Consider the following 21,743-nt stretch of genomic DNA (forward strand, 5'->3'; position numbering starts at 1 on the left):
CTGTGTCCAAAAAAGAGGTACACAAGATACTCATCATTGCCGTCCCCGAGCTTCGCATTCACAGACGATGGTCAGTCACCACAGCATGATACGAGATCAAGCTCTGACATAAATTATTACGAGCCTAGACCCGAAGATAACGATCATACAAAGACTGCGCCAGATGCGGACTTCCCGCAGTCGTATAAATCAAAGCCAGATTCCATGCGGCTTCTCTCTTCATTCCCCACCCACCTTTACTGTCATCATATCCCGCCTCCAAAACAGCCCTATAATGCTTCTCAGCCAGATGTACCAGCCCGATGTGATGCATAGCCCTTCCTCTGTTGTATTCCATCTCCGCCCAATGCCTTTCTCTCTTCTCCTTCTCCTCGCCTGAGATCCGGTACTTGAGATAGCTTTGGAAGAACGTCATAGCGGTCAAGATCATATGATGCCTATTGTCAGTCTGCCGGTTCGTACTGCGGCTGAAGAAGGCTACTGCAGTGGCAAGGCAAAGCACTGGATCGGTAGCTTGGATGGCGTATGCGCGAGCAAAAAATGCTGCTGAAGACTGGAAGCCGCCCGAGTAGAGGAGCATGTAGCCGTAGAACATTTCAGCGGGGGGCGAAGGTTTGGTGGGTCGAGCGAGACGAATGGCGAGAGCTTCGTCCGGACGATCGCCTTTGATATCGCTGATGACCGTGGCGGAGGCTGAGCGTCGGTCTCGTGCAGCAGAAGCCAGGGGAGAGTCTTCACGTGCTGCCTGATCGTGATCGCTTTCAGAAGCCCCTTCGAAATCACTGCCGAGTCCACTCGGAGCGTCTTCGTCCCCTTCTGCCTCAGCTGCTCTGCGTCTTGCTTCTTCTGCCAAGTCCCTCCTTGGTTTATTGTCGGCGCCGTCAGAGCCGTCAACATTGAAAGGCTCGCCATTCTTCATCGACCTGAGAGCATTGCTGATATGTGCAGGCACTTGCCACCGCTTGCTGTGAGTCGAAAACTTGCACGGAGCACCGCGAGCAATTGCTTCACCTTGCCTCATCCTTCTTTGGTAGAATTTAAGGTCGTTGTTGCTGATCAACCTGCCCAGGCTGTGGAACCCTGTACCATTGGCAATGCTCGCACCCAACATGAGGGGGAGGTTGTGAAATTGCATCTCTTGCGCCAACCATCTCACCGAGCTCCACACTGTCGGCCAGTCTCTCGCGTAGAGTGCGCACGAAAGCCATGAAAGCTGCACGACGATCATGCGCTCGAAGATGCCCCAGACCACTGCGCTTGTATGGAGAGACTGGAACAGCGAGTTGACAACCGCCATCGATTCGCCTGACTTGACGAGCAAAAACGAGTATTTAGAGAATAGGGTGATCCAGTGCTCAATAGGCAGGCCACGGAATTTGTTCATGTCGAGCTGCTTCGGACCGGGCTCTACTCGTGGTTTGGCACTGTCGGCATCCCCAGCTTCGGATCCATCGGCGAGATCCGAAGTAGCATCGTCCTCAACAAGCTGATCTTGCAGACGGTGAAGAAGGTTGCGTGCTCGCGTCGAGATGGCATTGCTCCCCCCGCCGCGTTGAGAGAGCATGCTGGCAAGGGTGTTACCAGTGAAGGATGACGACTCGGCGCGTTGCTGTTTTGCAGCGCTCGTACGGTGGCCACCTGGACGTTTCTTCTTTAGGTGAAGACCAGTGAGACGAGGGTTGAGACGAAAAGCGTCGATGAGACCGCCTGCTTCCTCGAGCCACTGTGCCGTCTGGCGGTAACGCTTTTCACGCTGCTCCGGCGTTTCAGCCGAAGCATAGAAGTCTCCGAGAGCATCTTCGCCTTCTTTTGTCACTGGAATATCATAACGCCAGAAACCTTCGATGAACACGTGCAGATCAAGCAGCTCCAGACGCCTCCATGAGAGCTGGGTTTCTTGCTCTCGCTGTAGCTCAAGCTTGAGTCTTTGCTGACGATTGTAGTTCATCCTGGCTCTTCTGGCCGCAGGAGCAGCTTTTGGAGCGCTGACCTTTCCCATTTCGTCAAAGAACGAGAGCTGACCGTCATTGTTGGTTGCACCTCCGGCTGCTATATGTGGGCCTCGACCGGCTTCTGCCTGAGCCTCGGCTGCTCGCTGCGTTTGTAGAATCTGCATGACCTGCCGCAGCACCTCAAGCGACTTCTCCTTTTCGCCCAAACCCTCGTATACCTCTGCAAGCCGCATCTGCCATTCCAGGGTGTCAGGGGACGCCTCGACGACGGGTTCGTACAGGCGTGCTGCCTCTTCCAGCTCTCCTAATGCATGGTTGCACGCTGCGAGCTTGGCGTAGAGCGAGACGTCGTCGGTGGCGTATTCTGTACTGGCGAGGTCGGTTAGCACGTCGAGTGCCTCAGCCCAAAGCTTGTGTTCATAGTAGCAGTCACCGACCTCGGCAAAGATCTGAGGTGTATCAGCTGGATCGCTCTCAGTCAAGATGTCGAAGTGGTGCTTGGCTTCGGCCACATCGCCGAGCATCATGCGGGCTTTGCCAAGTCGAAGACGGACCTCTGGATCGAGCATGTGGGGTTCAGCTGTTTCTACTTGTCGACCGTATCCTTCGTGGTCGCGTTCTTTGCGGATCTGTGAATCAATGTCACCATCGAACTCACGATCGTCATTGACGAGATCCCAGAACTCTTCACTTGCTCTGCCATCGAGCCAGCGAGCAGTCTGCCGCAAGACAGTGACGGTCTCCATCGGCTTACGCAGCAAGAGGAGAAGATCAGCCAAAGTGACCAGCTCTGAGATTTGAAAATTGTTGGCGGCAGGTGCTGCCATTGCTGCTGACATTTGCTTTTCAGGCTGCGTGGACTGGCCAGTTACATTCTCTAAGGCAGGGTCAAGAAGTCCATCGGTAGTGGGGTTTGGGTATCTTCCCATGCTCGACTTTCGCCAGCGCTCGAGCACCTCGATACCACGATCGTAGTCTCTGGTGCTGACGAGCATCGGAACCAGCTCCCTCACAACAGATGCATCATAAGGTTGCAGCTTGAGGATGTCTAGCATACCATTGATCGCAGCTTTGTAGTCACCAAGGTCTCGAAGCAGCAATGCGCGGTCCCAAATGCTGTCAATGTCGGTCTTGTCGATCTTGATAGCTTGCTGGAAGCAGTAGATGGCTTGGCGGTAAAGATTTTGTTTGATAGATCGGTAGGCGAGGGACTTCCACTCTTGCGTAGCACGAGGCTGGAGATGAGCGCCGATAATTCGACACTGAATGCTCTTTTCCTCTTCGCCCAGCTCTTCATAGATGAGACCGAGCGTGTTCCAAGCTGCCATGACGTTTGGCTCGATCCGGATGACTTCTTCGAGTTTCGGGATGGCATCGCGCAGGCGATTCTCGACATAAGCAAGGTTGACATCAGCCAATAGCGCTTGCACCTCTGACGAGAGAGGCTGCTCGTGAGCTCTGCGGCGTACGCGACGCTTCTGCTTGAATCCAGCCGCCGCTCGAAGCTCGTTCTCGAACTCGGCATTCTCGGCTTCGATGGAAGTGTCCCATCGTTGACGGAGGGCACCGGCTTCGCGAGAGGTATCTTGCAACGAGCTCACTAGACGCTGGAACGATTCTGGCTCAAAGTCAGCGTCTTGGACCTCGCCTTGCTGCTGCTGCTGCCGTTTCCTCTGCCGAGAAGGGCCGTCGTTTTCAGACAGCGCGGGATCCAGAACTTCGAGGTCAATTTCATCTTCGTCATCTTCGTCCCCGTCGTCATCATCAATCCCCGAATCGTCACTAGCTGTACTACGTATGTTCCTTCGAGATCCGGATGCGGATGCTTTGGGTTCTCTTGTCCTCTTTAGCCGTGCAGTCTTCGGCGGTAGTTTCTTCGACAGCGCTTTGATTAGAGTATATTGGTCCGCATCGGAATCATCGTCCTCTTGCCAATCAGGATTGCTGGCATCAGAACCATCCCTATCGTAGTCGTCTTGAGCACCAAAGGCGAGCGCTCCGAATTCAGCGTCTCCATCCTCGCCATTCATATCGAATCCAGCGAGTCGATTCCAATCGAAGGTATCGGTTTTGGAGGTAACAGCTTTTCGGGTTGACCGGCGAGCCGGCGTCCTGCTAGGACTTGCCTCCGCATCCATGACAGCGAGCGGTACTGCTAGCAGTAGGGCCTTGCAGGCAAGCGAGGCGGCCCTGGCATCCAGCTGTCAGATGGATGGATGAAGGTGGTAGTGAAGGCAGCTCAAAGCTGAATGGAAACTAGAGAGCTGCAGGGTCTAAATCAAGATCAACACTGTCAGAATAATGCTTAGGTAATCATGCCCGATCCAGCATTGACATTTCCGCAATGCCTCTTGAAGTACGAAGCATTAAACATTCTTCGCTCATCCTTCTCATCCTCAACCCACAGCAATTCTCTCGAGATCATTCGTCAGGTTGGCGTTTAAGCTGTCAGCATTATTATGAGCCATACGCAGGCCCCGCTGGGTGGCTATCCGCAATCGCCGGACCCTACGCTCAGCGATCCGCAATGGTTGCAACAACTTTCTTCTCATCCCATCTTCGTTCCCCGGCATCAAGGCGATGGAACGTCAGCAGCAACCAATGATCGATTCAGCGAACCTGCAAGTTACACGCGACTTATGATGGTGAGAGGCACCGATCTCATTGCAGTCGTCGACAATGAGATCCGCATTGCTTCTCTTGTCGATGCAAAAGCCTCTGCTGCCAATCAGCCCCTGTCGCCTTCAGCATCTTCGTCTTTCAAGACATATTCTACAGCTTCGTACAAGACGCTTGTTGCAGCTCAAGGACCCTTGGTTGACTTTGACATTAGACACCTAAGCATTAATCCTACCGGCAAGCTTCTCGCATGCGTGGGTGATAGCCAAATCGCCTTGATCGTGATGCCTCGATCCGGCTACACCAAGCACGTAGACCGAGAGATCGCTTGTAGAACCGTCCCGATCGCCCCATACTACCACTCAGCTCATTCGAATGCTGCGGTGTCCAAAGTTGACTGGCACCCTTGGGGCGAGAATGGCACTTCGCTTCTTGTTCTCACTGACGACGGCCTTCTTCGCGAGTACGATGTTGCGAAGGACGCCGAAGAGCCGCAACAGATCGCATCCTTTCTACCCGTCGATACGGGAGCCGCTTCTCAACGCTTCCGATCCCGTTCCGCGACTCCTGCCTACACCTCTCGCAATAACGCCTCTTCGCCAATCGCAGGTCGCAGCTCCACCAACAATGCTGCTTCCGCAGCTCACACTTCACGTGGTTTCGGCCTCTCAGCCGAGGATGACGACGCTACCACGGCTGTCAGCTTCTCTCTTTGCGTCTCCGAGACGCCCCTTTCTCGCTCCAACCCTTTCGATGATGATTCCGACCAAGCCGGCACGAAAGCTGCCTCAACGTCAACGGGTCCTTCCGACTGGTCACCTCTCACGATCTTCGGCCTCATGAAAAACGGCGATATCTGGGCCCTTTGTCCATTCCTTCCAAAAAGTGCTGTCGTCCCAGCCGCCTACATTCACAACTTGGCCAAACTTGCTTCGTATCGCGCGAGTTCTATCGAGTCCGCACAGACTTGGCACGTAGACGCACAACTCCGCTACGTCAATGCCCTACTCAAGCAGGCTTCGCAAGGCTCATCTAGGCAGCGTCCTGACAGCAGGAGGCAAAGCTCAGTGACGCCAGGACCGGAACGCTTTGCTCGCTCCAGGTCGACCTCAACAATGGATTTAGACCAGCTCGTCCAAGGTCCCTCTGCTCCTCAGGGCGTGTCAGGAATCGAATATGGCAACGAAGAAGTACACGAGGGCCCCGTGAAGCTGCACCCACCTTCTTGGTCTTTCACGCAAGATACTCGACATGCTGGCAGCGCCAAGAAGGCGCCAAGACCTCAGGGTCCTTTCTTGCTCAAGCCCGCGCCTGTCGAGCTTTGTGACGAGCGCGAAAGCGTCGCGTGTGACATTATTTGGACATGGCTTACTAGCGAGAATGCCGAGGCTGCTACGGATGGTGCTGTGACTGGAATCGCTGCCCTCAGTATTGTCGGGCACGACGGTCGAGTTGACGTTGGCTTGCTCTTCAGTTCGGTCGAGGCCGTCTGGGACGCACCGACCTCGCGAAGTCGCTCAGCAGCTCGTCGCCGTAGCAAGCCGCCGAAGACCAATCGGTACGGCCTCTCAGATACCGAAGATGAAGCGGACGATTTTAATGCTCTCAGTCTCGAGGATGCAGTCAAGCTTCCCTCGCTCCTTATATACGAAACAATCGATTTGGGCCTACTCGACACAGCCATCGACAACGGTGTCGGCTCTCAATCTACAGCTTCGGATGTACTGCTCGACAAGATGGCAAGCAACAAACCATGCTTCGTTCGCGATCCTCTGTACGGCGACACCCTCTATGTGTATCATGCCTTCGGCGCGCAATGTCTCGGTTTTGCGACATGGGCTCCCAAGTTCATCGAAGCGCTCAATGTGCCTTCAGAGGACGAACTTTACAACAACGCAGGCGACGACGTCTCAATGCCCAGTCAAGAGTCGCGGGAACAGGCTATCACTAAGATGCTTCACAACTCTATCAACACGGAGGTCGTCTGGGTCGTGAACACGGTTGCGCCCAAGGGTAGCAAGGGGCTCGAAACCAACGCGGTCACGGCCGTCTCAATTCTTTCTGATGTTTATCTTTCGTATGCATTCCTTGCTGTGACGGCTGACCTGCAACTAGTGGGCGTCGAGTTGGCGCTTCGCATTGAGCAAGAGTCCATGGACTCGCCCAGTTCACATGAACAAGGTTTGACAGGCAGTGGCGCTGGTACTGCCAACGGGCCGAAGCCGTATGTGTCGCTGCTCGGAGATGGTCCAGGATTCCAACCGCCAGCTATCTTTGCGCAATCTGCCGGGGTTCAAGGCCTGCCACAGCATCCACGACGTGCTGCGCTGTCCAATGCTACCTCTTCCAAGTCCGAACTGCAAATCACACCAGAAACACTGCGCGCTTTGGGCAAGACAGTCGAGACGTATCGACACGAGATCCGCGATGTTGTCTCTGCAGGCAATGAAGTCCAAGCTCGTCTGGATCTGCAAGTTCGCGAAATGACGCGCCAGCTCGAAAAACTCAATGCCATCCGACTCCGTTGCTCCGATCTCGGCTCTGACTCCTCCTCAACTAGCAAAGGCGCACTGGGCGAAAGGGTGCAGAAGATCGCACAGACACAATTGCAGCTCGTTGCACGCATCGACAAGGCGCTACAGCGGCTCATGGACTCGCATCAGCCAAGTCTTTCCATCTACGAAAAGAAGTGGTTTGAAGAGCTTGAGCGAATTGCATCCGAAGTTGGTGTCGCTCGCACGCAGACAGGCGAAATCAAAGTAGACACGCGCAACAACAGGAAGGCGCTAGCGGCAAAGGCCGAACTCTTGTCGCATCAGCTTAGTTTGTTGCGGCCGCAAATGGCCGCTCTGAAAGAGCAAGGAAAGATGGAAGGGGCAAAGAGCAAGAAGGATGGAATGCTGGGAATGGAGCAGCTGAAGAAGGTTGAGAAGCTATTGAGCAGCGAAGCTGTCATGCTGGCTGAAGCTAAAGACAAGGTACAGCAGTTGAATAAGCGGATTGCGCAGATCAAGCCATTGAGGGATGCGTCCGTTGGACCAAGCTATGGTATGGACAGCGACAGTTCAGTTTCGTTTTCAAATGTAACGGCAGGAGGAATGGGGCTGCCTACGAGTAGCACTGCAGCCAATTTCGGTGATCTGTCCTTTGCTTCCCGGCCTTCTCCGCATCGAACGTCTTTCAGGGCCGGATGAAGCTTCTTTGCTTGAGCACATCAACATTTGCAATTGACATGATCTGCATCCAAATGACAGGACAGACGGACTCAGATCACAGACTGGCTTCCTACATAGAAAGATATGGTCTGTGTCATACGAAAGACTTATAAGAATTGGTATACAGGGTCGAGAATATGGGACAAAGATCTGACCGGAACGTCGCAGCTCACAATTTAGCTTTAGCGTCCGCGCTCTTAGGAGGCTGCGAGTTCTGACCTCTGATGAGACCTTCTTGAGATACAACGGCGACGAGAGTACCATCTTCTCTGTAGATGCGGCCTATGACAACGCCGCGTCCGTTGGAAGCGGCTTGTGTTTGCATCTGCATAAGGTGAGAAGAAGGTCAGCGATCTTTTACTACCGACACAGGGAGAAGACTACGGATGAGAGGAAACTTACGAGGAAAAGCAGCCAATCGTGAACTTGAAAGGGCTGGTAGAACCACATGCTGTGATCGAGACTGGCCATCATCTTGATCCCCCTGCTGTTGTTCAACGCCTTGGGCACGGTGCTGAGAAGGTAGAAGTCGGAAGCGTAGGCGAGTGCGACCTTTTGCGCCTCAAGACCTCCAAGCATTGGACGACGTGTACGCATCCAGAATGCCTGCTGATTGCCTGGTGTGGGAATACCGTTTTTGTCGTACATCCCTGGGAGAGCATCTCGAATCTCTACAGGCGACGCTTGTCGGTCGCTGACCCAGCCTTCGAGGACCTTGCGGACACGAGCATCTGGGTTCCCGTTGACAAGGACATCCTGGTATCGCTTCTCGTTGAGCGGGCATTGATTTGGTCCAGGAAGAGCGCGGAAGTTGATAGCTTTGGCAGAGTGATTTCCGTTCGCGTGCGAGCCAGTGATAGATTCTAGGAGAGCTCGGCCGTCTGCGTCGAGGGAAGGGAGAGGGATGGCAAAGGTAGGCTCATGTGGCTCGGGCTTTTGGTAGCTGAGGATGATGGTGAAGATGCTCCTGCCTTTCTGAATAGCGTTGACCGAGCGGGTGACATAGGAGCCTCCATCACGAACACGTGTGACTTGGTAGATGATGGGACGTGTCTCGTCGCCGGCTAGAAGGAAGTAGCTGTGAAGAGAGTGGAGCAGCATACCCTCACGAACTGTCTTGTTGGCTGCTGCAACAGCTTGTGCGATGACTTGGCCACCAAAGACACCTCGAGCCCGTGCTGGCTTCCACAAGGTGAGCGACTTGTAAATGTCTAGGTCGATCTCCTCCACTTGGAGCGCTTCAGCGATATCGGCAGCACCTGGTCGAGAGGGAGAGTTGACACCTTGCTCGTAGACCGGAGGCTCTTGCTCCTCGGACGTGGGTTCCCTGCCCATTTCCCTTGCGCCAGTCTTGGTCATACTGGTACTGTACGAGGACTTCTTGCTTCGTCTTTCTTGTAGCCTTGAAGCTGGGTCTGGATCTGAACGCGAGATGTTATCTTTGAGCGGAGGCCAATCGTGCTTGGGACTCGAATGTGGTCAATACGATGTCAGACCGCGGAAGGGAGGGTGTTGACGAAGGGGAGACGGTGGACGTCGCAGAGAAGATGGTAGTGTTGGGATGACAATGGACCCTCGCTTAAAGTTCAAGCAAGTGCACACTCACACTCGAAGTCAAAATGTGTGAAAGACGGACTGCACATCGCTGGACACCCAGCAAGCATCACCACTCGGCATACAATAAGCAGACAGGCAATGCTGAAATCTGTTCCACGCATCTGAGCTAGCGGTGTGCCATCAATGAACATTGCCAGCCATGTCTTGTGTCTTGCAGCCAAACGCAGATCCAGAGTGCAAGCCAGAACCGGATGTCGGCTATGTTTGTGGGGTATGCAGCCGGTTCTAGAGTTTGTAAATGCTGAACCGCCTATCCACACTCCTCTCTTTGCCTCATCATACAGACACTCGGCCAGGAGCACTGTAGCATCTGTCTGTGAGCACTTGCGCGGAAGAGCGAGGTACCGAGACAGCAAGAAGTGGCTTCATGTGGCTGGTTGATAGTGGCACAAGATGCTCTTTCTTGTCTTTGTTTGCCGATCCAGCCGTTTCCGGCAAATGCAATTTTCACAGCTTCCCGGACGAGAGAGCCATTTCAAAGCAACTCAAACGCGTGCGACAAATGTATTTGTCCGTGTCTACGATTCCGGCCGTATGGTGGCTGTGAGATCGTTTCTGTCAAACATTCATCTCATCGAAAAAGACATGCGTCAACCGCCCGAATAGACGCTCCACGATCCACGTCAACGAACAGCAGAGCATGGGCCATCAGAGTGTGGTCACCGATTTAAAACAAAAACAAAAACAAAAACATCATCTTCACCTTCGCTCGGCTGATACCTTCACAGACCATCACTATCAAGATGGCATCAGCGACTTCAGCCCCCACGTCGAGTCTTCGGATCGCACAGGTCAACTCGCTGCTTTCGCTGCTCAACCTCAACACCTCTTCCTTCGTCCATGCATCCTCATCTTCTTCGGCACCAGGGTCCAACTACAACTCAAGACCGGGCTCGGCTGCAGGACAGAATGATTCCTCCTCCGCTGCTGGGGCTGCTGACCCATCCATCCCCTCCGGCCCACCAGTATGGAAGGTGCTAGTCATGGACAAGGTCTCGAAAGACATCCTAGCGACCTCTTTGCGAGTGCAAGACCTACGCGAGAACGGTGTCACACTACACATGCAGCTTCACTCGGATCGCCCACCGCTCCCGGACGTACCTGCCGTCTACTTTGTCTCGCCTACCTCGCAAAATGTGCAAAGGATCGCTCAGGATATGAAGCGCATGCTCTACGAAAGTTTCTATGTCAACTTCACCAGCACCGTCCCAAAGCCTGTCATGGAGGAGTTCGCCAACCTTGTCGCCGCAGATGGCACCGGACAGCTGGTTCAGCAGGTGTACGACCAATACCTCAACTTCATCGTTCTCGAGCCAAATCTCTTCGAACTGCTTCCAGATGCTTCCCCTCCCTCCAGCTCAGCTTCCTTCAACGGCGCAAGCGCTACGCCAGCAGCATCAACAACAACAACAACCTCTTTCCTCACCACGTATCAACGTCTCAATGACCCGCAGTCGGGGCAGAAGGATGTCGAAGATGCTACTGATCGCATCGCGGCTGGCCTCTTCTCGACTCTGGCAACCATGGGCGCGCTTCCCATCATCCGTTCACCGCGCGGTAATGCTGCCGAGCTTGTGGCCAGAAAGCTTGAATCCAAGATCCGCGAACACATCACCAGCTCCCGTGGCGGATCCAACCTCTTCTCTGAAGCAGCTGGAAGCGTAGGACATCCAAGTTGGAGCTCTTCGCGTCCCTTGCTGGTAGTCTTGGATCGAAATGTCGACTTGGTACCCATGCTTGCACACAGTTGGACCTACCAAGCTCTTGTACAGGATGTTCTCGACCTTCAGCTCAACCGCGTCACAGTCGTATCGAGCGAAGGTGGTGTGACGAGCAAAAAGACGTACGATCTCGACTCGAAAGACTTCTTCTGGTCCAAAAATTCCGCGACACCATTCCCACAGGTTGCTGAAGACATCGATGCCGAACTCAACCGATACAAGTCGGATGCGGCCGAGATCACACGCTCTACAGGTATCAGCAGCATGGACGAGGTGGGTCAGCTCGATGCGACATCGAACGCGGCGCATCTCAAAGCGGCAATCACTGCGCTTCCGGAGCTGACACAGCGCAAGTCGACCATTGATGCGCATATGAACATGGCCACAGCACTGTTGCAAGGAATCAAGAAGCGTGGCCTCGACACACTTTTCCAGCTGGAAGAGGTCATTGCACGCCAAAAGAAGGAGACAATTCTGGAGACAGTCAAGGACACGCAGCTGGAAGACGTCAACGACAAGTTGCGACTGTTCATCATCTACTATCTCTCTGCGCCTGACTCGGCACTCTCCCGATCGGATGTGGAAGAGTTCGAACGCATCCTCAAGGAGCAGGGCGCAGATCTATCGGCGTTGAACTACGTCAAGAAGGTGCGCGAGTTGACACGAATGACGATGCTCGCTTCTGCACCACAACAACCTACAGCGGCAGAGAGTGCTGGAGGAGCAGGTGGTTTCAAGGGTTTTAGCTCGCTCTCCTCTCGACTCACGGACAGGTTGAAAGACAGCGGTCTGGAGAACCTCGTACAAGGAGTGAAAAACTTCTTGCCCGCACAGAAGGATCTCACTGTCACCCGATTAGTCGCTTCATTGATGGAACCGGCAGGAGCCAACGCACAAGCATTGCAAGAGACGGACGAGTATCTCTTCTTCGACCCGAAAGCTCCACGAACACGTGCAGCTGTTGCATCAGGCGGAGTCAAGGCGAGACAAGTGTTCAACGAGGCGATCGTCTTTGTTGTGGGCGGTGGTGGATATGTCGAGTTTGCTAACTTACAAGAGTATGCAGCGAGAACTTCGGCAGCTGCAGGAAATAATGCAGCTGGAGCAGCAGGCGGAATGGGCGGCAAAAAGATCACTTACGGTGCCACAGAGATCTTGAAGCCTATCGACTTTGTTCGAGCTCTTGCACACTTGGCTGGTGGTGATGTGGCCAAGTCTATCTCTGCTACGAATGGCGCTTCGGCCCCGGCTGCTGGAGCCAAGTAACTCAGCTTTGCAATCTAGACAACTTTTGTGGTCAGCAGCACGGAGATTTGAGAGTATGTTGGGTTTGAATCAAGTGTGATTAGTGATTATAGTGAGCATAGTGCGATGCAATAGCGCAAAGATGAATAAAAATACAATGCAAGTAACAAAAGAAGAAATACAAAGCGAGAAATGCAAGAGTGACCAAGCGTGACAACAAGAGAGGGAGGGAGAGAAGAGAGAGCGATCAAGGCGAGAAGCTACCAGAGCCTATGGGTATGCAGTAGGGATTAAGGAATGTTTGCGATAGATAGGCTTAGGAGCGACGTCGGGATCGGCCACGAGGAGCCTCGGACTCGGATGGGGAGAACAGTGAAAAGATGCTTGCAAGCCTTCGGCTCTTCTTGTCGGATGATGTTGAGGATTTGGTGGAGGCGGAGGAGGAAGCGTGCTTGTCTGCGGGTGGTCTTGCATTGCCGTTCTGCCTTGATGTGACGTTGCCCGTGTAGGTTCCCTCGAGCTTGGCCTTCTCGATAGCGAGACGCTCCTTCTGCCACATGCCGGCAGTGTGGTTTGCCATTCGTTTTGCGTAGGCGATGTGTGCCTGTACTGCATCCCATTCTTCAAGCGACTCGGCGGCAGAAAATGCCGAGGATGAGGAAGAGGAGAAGCGAGAGTGGACCGGCGAAGAAGCAGTAGAGGAGGAGGCCTCAGAGGAAGGCGAGATAGAAAGGTTGAGGTGAGGAACGTGCGCAAAATGCGTCATCATGGGAGGTACGAATTGGGCGCCGCCGATGTTGACGACATGGTGGTGGTTGTCTGACTTGTACATGGTGATAGTGGTGTGTTCCAGTGTCCAAGCAAGGGATGAGGTTGCGATGGTGAAATGGTGTCACGAAGGTATAAGTGTCGTGTGAATAATGTAACACGTGGTTGTAAGGTGCTGTGGGCTGGGCGGTGTTGAAGCTGTAGTTGATGTCTGATGGGGGTAAAAGATGGCCGGAACAAGAGCGATACCGAGGCTGGCTATATAGCAATTGTCTCGGACGGCGACCAAAGGATTGCCTTCTCAATGGAATGGAACTTAGAAGCTGACAGTGCACGGAAGTGTCAGCCGAGCAAAAGCGAAGCAAGCCAAGGCAGAAGCCAAGCAAAGGCAGGACTTTGACGTGGAGGCTGAGTGCCGGCTAGCAGCTTCCACGGAGAGAGCCAAGGAAGGCCAAGAGTCGTACCAAGCGGCTATGAACGTCACACTCTGACACCGCTCCACTCGCACAAAAGGCAGGCAGGCAGGCACACAGGCAGGCAGACAAACAAAGTGGCCGGAGAAAAAGCTTACTTTACACTCTCGACATGCGCTAAAAAGTAAACTTACATGTATTTTATTGTACCGTCACGCGGAGATAGCTTGCCGGGAACAAGCAAAAGGGGGTTTTTTTTTTTTTTTTTTTTTTTTTTTTTTTTTTTTTTTTTTTTTTTTGGGGCGCAAGTGATGGAATCGCGTTTCCGAGAAAATCTCACTCCTTTGCGCCGCCACTTGATCACACGGCACACCACGAGGGCACGGCAGCATATGGCCGAGCAACACAAAGACGTCAGCCCAGGCCTTTTTCTTTTTCTTTTTCTTTTTCTTTTTCTTTTTCTTTTTCTTTTACTTTTTCTTTTTCTTTTTCTTTTTCCTTTTCTTTTTCCTTTTCCTTTTCCTTTTCTTTTTCCTTTCCACGGGAAACACGGCTCGTCTGCCCTTGTCTCTACACAGTCTCTTGACATGAGACACGCCAGGCTCAGCGCTAGAGTAACAGCAGGCCGCGGCGACATGCAAAAAGGCCTTCTCATATCTGCTTACATCCCGCGGCTATGCTGTTGAAAACACTCTTTACAGTGCAAGTGCTTGATAACCCGCCGTTGTCGAGTCAGATGATGGACATGTTCGGAAACAAGCACGCCAACAAGCAACACTGGTATTGACTCGAACGTTCCGCTCGATAAGATGGTTCCAACGGCGAGCGGCAACGGCAACTATCTGTTGATCATAGATGCTGGGAAGTTTGCACGCTGAAATGTGCCGCGATATGAGCGCCGATTATTACCATCAACCGTCAGAAGGAACAGAGAGTATCAATCTCATGCAGTGGAATACAGAGAGTTGATGGATGACAGTCCAACCCCTGATCAGCCGACTAAAGTTAGTTAAGTTCTGTTTGTGACTCTGCGGCTCTGACACGCCGAACAGAGTCTCGCTCGCACGTCACTACCGGCATGCACAATCTCGTATGCTTCCGCCCGACCCTGCGACCATACCTCACAGAAAACAGCTTCGTCGCATGAGGAATACTCATATTCCTATAACCACGTCAGTCCTCAAGCCTGCTGTCACTGACTTTGCGGCATCTTTCTGAGACAGCAAAGAAACTACACGGCAAAAGATGCAACAAGCGTCGACTAGGGGAGCAGCATCTTGGTATCTCACACGCACTTGGAATCTCGAAAGAGAATCATCTCGTAGACCAGATGAGAAATTTTCCACAGCTTGGGCGGACACAGAAGTTGCCGGCTGCCGTGAGTTGTGCGTCTCTGACACAGCGAGCAATCTCCGCGGCTAATTCGTAAATGTCCACCCCCTACTGCATATCCATAGATGCCTTTGCCTGGCAGATATTCCCATGGCGCAGGCAGTTGTCTTCGGATCACATGCACCACCCTCTGTCTTGTGACCACCCTCAGCCTTATGACCTCGTCGCATAGTGGAAGTTGCACGGACGAGGCCGGGATGGTTACCGACACGTTGTACGACGAAGCCAGCGGAACCATTTCTCCGGCAAAGCAAGAGAGGAGCGAATGACGATGGACCCTGCTGCAAGCCAGAGATGTTTTACTTTTTCATCCGTTCTTCGCCGAACGTAGGGAAAACTCCACTTCTCTTGTTCGCCGGCAAAAGTTTTGCTTGCTCTGCTTCTTGCTTAACGTCAGTAACTCAGCTGGTCGGACTTTCGCTTGTAGCATTCCCCCTCTCAAAGTTGTGACCTCTTGACATCGTGTTGCTCGCCCTCCTTCGGAACAGGCGTCCGATGTCGTCCGTTCCACGTTTTGGGTTATGCTCGTTCACGTTGTTGCCTCTTGTGCACCCTCGCTTCTGGCTTCAGCGTCCAACGCAGCACACCAAGTTTGATTGCTGCAGCCCGATATGGTTGCCGATTCTCAGTACCCCGCGACTCCGATGATCGGCATCGGGAACGCTCACTGCAGACCAACATTATTCGGCATGTTTCCCGATTGCGTGCCAGAGTTCTGTTTCGCTCTAGTTGAAGCATGTGACCTCTCGGAGTATGTAACTTCAACTCCGAGCTCACATTTAACGCCAACCTCACTCACTCGGATATAAACCACATTATCCGGGTCGACCTCGGCATAACTGGCCACTTAACGTCCAACACAGTCCTCCCGCTCTGCTCTAGCGCCATCATCCTCACATATATATAAACATCCGAATCGCCATGTACTTAGCTCATTGAAAACTCATCGCAATCGACACTTGTAATCATTGACATTTGACGCACGCCCTTCAACAGCCCAGCATCTATCAATCTATCTGCCGCTCATTCCCAGCAAACACTCAGAATCTCACAGCCACACACACACATCTAGCCAAATCAAGTGAACAAATGAATGTGAATCCTACAGATACAGAGTTATAGCGCAGAGTGTAAGATAAGTTATGATATGATTGTAGTTAAGATAACAAGATAGAACCAAAAGGTTAGAAGTTCTTGATACTCTCACGAACGCCAGAGAAGAACTTGCCCATGCCGCGCTTCTTGGGCGCTTCGGTGCCAGCCTCGGTAGTATTCTTGTTGCTGCTGCCTCCACTGCTGCCGTTGCTCTTTGTTGAGACAACAGCTGGAGCTGGCGTCTCAAGATCGTCTTTGGTTCCTTGCAGGCTGTTGGTACTCGTTGAAGCATCGCCTCTCATGCCGAGGCTGGCACCGAGGTGCTCACCTGAGGCCGAAGCACTTTGTTTGTCTCCCTCCGCATCAGCACCGGCTATGTTCTTGTTTGTCGACGATGACGAAGAGCCAGGACGGCGGAAGCGCGAAACGAACGACGCTGCTACTCCGGTATTGCTCGATGTCGAGGTGCTGCTGCTGGCGCTGACACTACGCTGACCAGCTCCGTTGGCCGTTGCAGCCTGCGATGCCTCGGACGTCTTGGCGACACTAAGCGAGGCTGTGCCGTTGACCTTGCCATTTGAGTCGGAAAGGAGGCTGAACAGCTTGTTGCCTCTATCGTTGGGCACATCTGAGTTCGGAGCAGAAGACTCGTTGGATCGAGCAGCCGTCGACTCTTTTCGCTTTTCTGCTCCACCACCAAAGATACCAGCCAAGTACTGTGCATCCACTTCCTTCTTCGAAGGAACCCCAGTCCTCTCGCGCTCCGAAATTGTGTCCAGACCAAATCCAGATCCTCGTGTTCGGTTTCGCGCAGAAACGTCCTTGCGTGGCAGAGCAGCAGGAGCTGATGCAGTCGAGTAGATGCTCGATGTCGCAGAAGAAGTCGAACTGTGGCTCGAAGCTGTCGTGACCGAAGACGAGAGCGACGACAGAGTAGCAGCTGACTGGTTTTGCTCTCGCCACGACATGACACGACTTTTGCCAGAATCTTGCAGCACCCCAGCTCCGGCCTTGCGAAGCTCAGTCATCCTCTCGCGACGCAGCGCTGCAGAATTCCAGTTGGCAGCGGACGTCGCTGGGAGCGCACTCGCGTCGTCAGTTGCCTTGTGAGCTTCAGAGTTGCCATCAGCCATAGTCTGTAGACTGTATCTCGCTGCGGCTTCAGCTGTTGGTTTAGAAAGAACGATCTGCGGAGATGCGAGACTGTCTGCAGCATCGCTGGCCTTAGCCATCTTGCTCATCTGTCGAGCCAGGTTCTCCGATACCAGAGCCAATTCCCGGATGGTACGCTCACGCTCTCGAGCCCTTGCTTCGGGATCGTTGGCGTCAATGTCTGCCATGCCCTCGACTGATTGAGACCGTTTCAGGTGTTTGGCAAGCGTTCGTCCCTTTCGAGCTCCTCGTTTTCGTCTCTTGGAGTTGTTCGAAGTCGCAATATTTTCCGGCTTGTCGTCGTCTCCTCCATCGCCATCACCGTCGTGCTCTTTGGCTTCTCCGTTGGACTTCGCGCCTTTCCTAATTTCAGTTTCCTCCTCCTCGCCGGTGTCTTCGGGCAAGGCTTCCTTGGTCGAATCGTTCAGCTTCGGGTGGATATCAGGCGGCACATCTTGGGACGGATCCTCAACGTCCGCTAGCAAGGCTCCGGGTCCTTCAGATGCGCCCTGGCCAAGTCCCGAGGCTTCATCCGCTCTGTCATCGATGAAATTGCCAGAAGCAGATTGCGGCAAGCCGCTCAAGAGTGTTGCAAAGTCGTGCTGGTGGGACCATGTCTCCGGGCTGTTGCGCTCTTCCTGCTCCACAATGGTCTCTGTGGCTCGGCCGGCGTCTGCTGTACTGTCGTACTGTGTGTCAAACGGATTGCGCTCAAATGGCTGAGGCGCAGGAGTGAATGTGGGGGAAGGGAGTACGTCAGGAGTGAACAGAGCAGGATGGGGTGACAAGCTGCCTTGCCTTGCAGAGGCAAGGGCAGCACGGAATGTTGCATCGGCCGTCATGTCGAGGCCCGGAAGATGATCAGTGTCACGAGCCACTGAACGGGCCCCCGGTCGAGGCGAGCTAAGCAACGAAGGAAGCCTAGACATGGAGCCCGTACGCGAGTGGATCAGCGGCACAGTTGCGTAGATCGAGGCACCCTGAGACATTCGTCCAGGACCGGGGCCGGAGAGACCCATGTGGTCCACGAGACCGCATGCCCAACGAGAGAATTCTCCCGCCGAGATTCGCTTCTGCGACGTGTCATCGTCATCCGAGACCGAGCAGAAGACGTTCTCGGAAAGGAAACGAGCCACTGTCTCCGTGAGGCCGTCAAAAGATTCCATCAGGAAACGGATGGGGTCTTGGCAGTAAGCGGAGAAAGAAGGGCAAGCCGTCGACGGCTCTGTGAAGGGGCTTCGATGGAAGAGAAGGTTGAGGAGTACCACACCGAGCGACCAGATGTCGGCTTGCTTGGGGTCGTAAGTCTCAGAAACATTGTTGTGGCACTCGAACGCCATGTAAGGTTTGCTTCCACACTCGAAGTCGTCGCAACGGTCTTCAGCTGTGGCCAAGCCGAAGTCAGTCATCTTGACGATAACCTGGGTGTCCTCGTGACTACTCTCGACCAGAGTGCTGGCGCTGGTATCTGGGCAGGCTGACTGCATCTCTTCGACGGTGCGGCGGTCTTCAACGATGAAGTTCTCTGGCTTGATGTCGCGGTGACTGACGCCTCGATCATGGCAGAATTGGACGGCATCACAGATCTGTCGGAACATTCTAGCAATGAGCCTGATTCGACGCTTGGAGAGCAGATTGTGACCGGATGTTGAAGCGAGCAGAGATGGAGAGGGGGGCGTTGCATCCAACGATGAGCCCAAAGCTCCGTAGTTGTCACTGTCATTACCTGAGCCTACACGGCGCAGGGGTGATACGGCATGATCATCCTCCGCGATGGTCTTTCCATACACCTCTTCGACGGTGGCAGTCGTCTGGCCCGCGTCTTGGGCCTGTTCCAGCCAGTAGTACAAGTCTTGACCCGGACAGTATTCCAGAATCAAGAAGAGCCAGTCCGGTGTCTCGTAGGTGCGGTAGAGCGTGACGATGTTTGGATGTGCTGGAATGGACTGATGGATTGTGGCTTCTAGTCGCTGCACCTCAAGCATGTCCTCTTCAAGGTCGCGTTTGCACAAGCACTTGAGAGCAAATTCCTTGCCAGGACACAGACGAGTGTCAATCTTGAGATCTTTTCGCCTTCTCTCCTCAAGAGCTGGCGAATTGTGGAAGCCTTCGTCCTTGCCCTTACCGTCCGCTTTCAAGGTGGTGCTGAGAAGGTCTTCGGATGAAGCCACGATGGTGAGATCGGCGTCGTCGGATGGGTTTCGCCCATGAGCTTCAGAGACGCCGGAGCGACAAGTTGAATTGGGGATTGCGACACTCTTCTGAGAGGTGTGGGAAGCGGCCTCCTCGGCGCTGACTTCTCTTACCAGATAGACCACCGCGTAGCTCCCCTCGCCGAGCTTGCGAATGACTTCAAGCTTGCTTCCGGTCAAGTCCTCGTTCTGATCGACGAATCCGGATGTTGTCTCAGCGATCTTGATGACATGGCCATCATGCTCAAGACCAGGCCCGAGCAAATCACCAATCTCGAACACATCCCCCAGAGGGTGACTTTCGAGAGCATAAGCACTGCCATAGCGACTCAACGGATGGCCTTCTGACGCGCCGTACTCCATCATGTCGGCCAGGTCAAAGAACTCTTGCTCATTGTCCTCGGTTGTGACGGAGTTGCGATCCAGTTCTGATGCAGCCACATCAGACGCCGCTGCTTCTCTGCGGACGAGCTGGGCCCTAAGCTTGGCCAATAGCGAAGCGCTATCGAGAGGCTGTTCGAGAAGATGAGTGGTGTTGGGAGCAAATGCGGGGACTTCGCCATCTTCGGATGTGGATGCAGCTGCTGCAGCTGCGGCATTACGTTGCTGCTGATCTGCGATCAAGTCCGGGAGATGGATTGACATGTTGCTCTGCCGTCCCCGCGATGGGGCTCGTGAAGCATCATCTGTCTGTCCATCTTCTGGAATGCTATCCGGGTTATAGAAGGGCACAGTGGAAGGTGGTCGGCTGGTAGGTCGGCTGAGAGAGATGGAAGATTCTCTGGAGCGAGACAAGCCTCGTAGGCTTGGCGTCCTGACTCGATCATAGTGAGCAACGCTAGACTTGAGACCCGATACGCTTCCGCTGTTGCGCAAATGAGGCGGACGGTAGACACCAATACGACTTGAGACGGTGGGCGAGTTGGGAGAGAAGACAGATGAACTTCTTCGCGAATGCGACATGGTGTGGCCGGCACCTCCAGAAACGACAGAGTTGAACGACTCACGACGAGATGCTGGACCCGGACGAGTCTGTGTGCTGGTCCAGTTAAGAATGGAAGCAATGCTGTTGACGACTCGGTCGCCGTTTGTCGGAGCTTCGGCGATGACCGGTGGATGGCGGCTTACTGGCGATAGAGTGCGATGGCTGAGCTTGGGCGAGGTAGTCGGACTAATAAGAACAGGAGTGCCAGTGACACTGCCAACGTTCTGTCGATGCGGCATGCTGGCAAATACAAGGGGCGAGCGCTTAGGCGATGACTGCACATTGACGTTCGGGCCGCGGTTGAAGAGCGAGGTGCCTGAGAAGCCCCCTTCTTGACGTGTGAAGAAAAAGCCGGGGCTTGGAGTACGAGGTGCATTGTTGACAGAGGCGTGGAAGTGCTCCAGCGGGCCTCGAATGGATGGCGATGTTCGTAACGAGCTTCCGGGAGAACCCTCGATCTGTTGACCAATTTGACCAGGACCAAGGGATTTGTCGGTGCTCGACTCGCGAACGCGATTGGGCGTATTAGGAATGCTGGGTAAGGAGCTGGTGGGAGTAAGCATCCAGTTGTCGTCGCGATTGGAATCTTGCTTGCCAGGCTGACCAAGCTGGGATGTGTGACCATCCTTTTGCACCTTGAGCGGTGTCGACGTTTGTGGAAAGAAGTGGGAGCCCTCTGGTTCAATGCGCAAGGGATGGAGATGAGTTGCCGGACCTGTTGTGGGGTTCTTCTCGAGTGAAGATGGGAGTGGCCAGTGATGACGTGCCGTTGGAAAGTTAGAACCTTTAGGCTTAGTGGGTGAGGTGCCGAGCTCGGGCGCTCTACCGATGATACCGTTGCCCATGCCACTAGGCTTGATGGCATGAGGAGCATTTGGGTCGGGGTGTGGATGATGACCAGGGACCCAGTCAGCGTCGAGCATACCCGGCTTCTCGCGCTTCAGACTGGAGGAGAGCAGCGAGGGCTTGGAGGGGGGCTGTGAGCGTGAAGAGGACCGGGGATGTAGTCTTGTAGAACCAGTAAGAGGATGAGCATGAGCCCTCCAGTTGTCATTGGGTTTGTCTTTGTCTTTGCGATTTGCATGATGCTCTCGAAGCCCATGAGCTGGAACTGGCTGAGGGCCGGCGCCGACCTGACGTCCTCGCCGCCAGCTGGGAGCGTTACTGCTGGCTGCTTGTGTAGGCATTATGCGCTGAGACTGCGGATGGCACCGGTTGAAGAATTTCTACCTTAGGTTTCGTAGAAAAAAAAACGAACGGAGTTGGAAGTTGTGGAATAGGGTGCTTGAGCTGAGGCTGATTTCAGTTGTATAAAGCCAATACATGCGCCGAGGAAGGGGGCGCCCTTTCGGGGAAATGAAAAGCCAATAATGACTT

General features: G+C 53.8%; 6 protein-coding genes across 6 annotated transcripts; 2 read left to right on the plus strand and 4 right to left on the minus strand.

The window, feature by feature from the left end:
- Positions 1-124: 124 nt before the first annotated feature.
- On the minus strand, positions 125-4,090 carry UHO2_01202 (uncharacterized protein; the record flags this gene model as incomplete). The annotated part of the gene is made up of 1 exon (XM_041553670.1): positions 125-4,090. The coding sequence occupies one exon, from the start codon at positions 4,088-4,090 to the stop codon at positions 125-127; it is 3,966 nt and encodes a 1,321-aa protein (XP_041409604.1).
- Positions 4,091-4,411: 321 nt separating this feature from the next.
- UHO2_01203 (uncharacterized protein) lies at positions 4,412-7,765 on the plus strand (the record flags this gene model as incomplete). Its single annotated transcript, XM_041553671.1, has 1 exon — positions 4,412-7,765. One exon carries the CDS (start codon positions 4,412-4,414, stop codon positions 7,763-7,765), a length of 3,354 nt encoding a protein of 1,117 aa, XP_041409605.1.
- Positions 7,766-7,955: 190 nt separating this feature from the next.
- On the minus strand, positions 7,956-9,145 carry UHO2_01204 (putative peroxisomal acyl-coenzyme A thioester hydrolase 1; the record flags this gene model as incomplete). Its single annotated transcript, XM_041553672.1, has 2 exons — positions 7,956-8,111; positions 8,189-9,145. The coding sequence occupies 2 exons, from the start codon at positions 9,143-9,145 to the stop codon at positions 7,956-7,958; spliced, it is 1,113 nt and encodes a 370-aa protein (XP_041409606.1).
- Positions 9,146-10,146: 1,001 nt separating this feature from the next.
- On the plus strand, positions 10,147-12,390 carry UHO2_01205 (uncharacterized protein; the record flags this gene model as incomplete). Its single annotated transcript, XM_041553673.1, has 1 exon — positions 10,147-12,390. The coding sequence occupies one exon, from the start codon at positions 10,147-10,149 to the stop codon at positions 12,388-12,390; it is 2,244 nt and encodes a 747-aa protein (XP_041409607.1).
- A 295-nt stretch (positions 12,391-12,685) lies between these two features.
- On the minus strand, positions 12,686-13,201 carry UHO2_01206 (uncharacterized protein; the record flags this gene model as incomplete). The annotated part of the gene is made up of 1 exon (XM_041553674.1): positions 12,686-13,201. One exon carries the CDS (start codon positions 13,199-13,201, stop codon positions 12,686-12,688), a length of 516 nt encoding a protein of 171 aa, XP_041409608.1.
- Positions 13,202-16,126: 2,925 nt separating this feature from the next.
- On the minus strand, positions 16,127-21,553 carry UHO2_01207 (uncharacterized protein; the record flags this gene model as incomplete). The annotated part of the gene is made up of 1 exon (XM_041553675.1): positions 16,127-21,553. The coding sequence occupies one exon, from the start codon at positions 21,551-21,553 to the stop codon at positions 16,127-16,129; it is 5,427 nt and encodes a 1,808-aa protein (XP_041409609.1).
- Positions 21,554-21,743: the final 190 nt, after the last annotated feature.

The sequence above is a fragment of the Ustilago hordei genome (assembly GCF_900519145.1).
Source record: "Ustilago hordei strain Uho2 genome assembly, contig: UHO2_contig_02, whole genome shotgun sequence".
Taxonomy (NCBI): domain Eukaryota; kingdom Fungi; phylum Basidiomycota; class Ustilaginomycetes; order Ustilaginales; family Ustilaginaceae; genus Ustilago; species Ustilago hordei.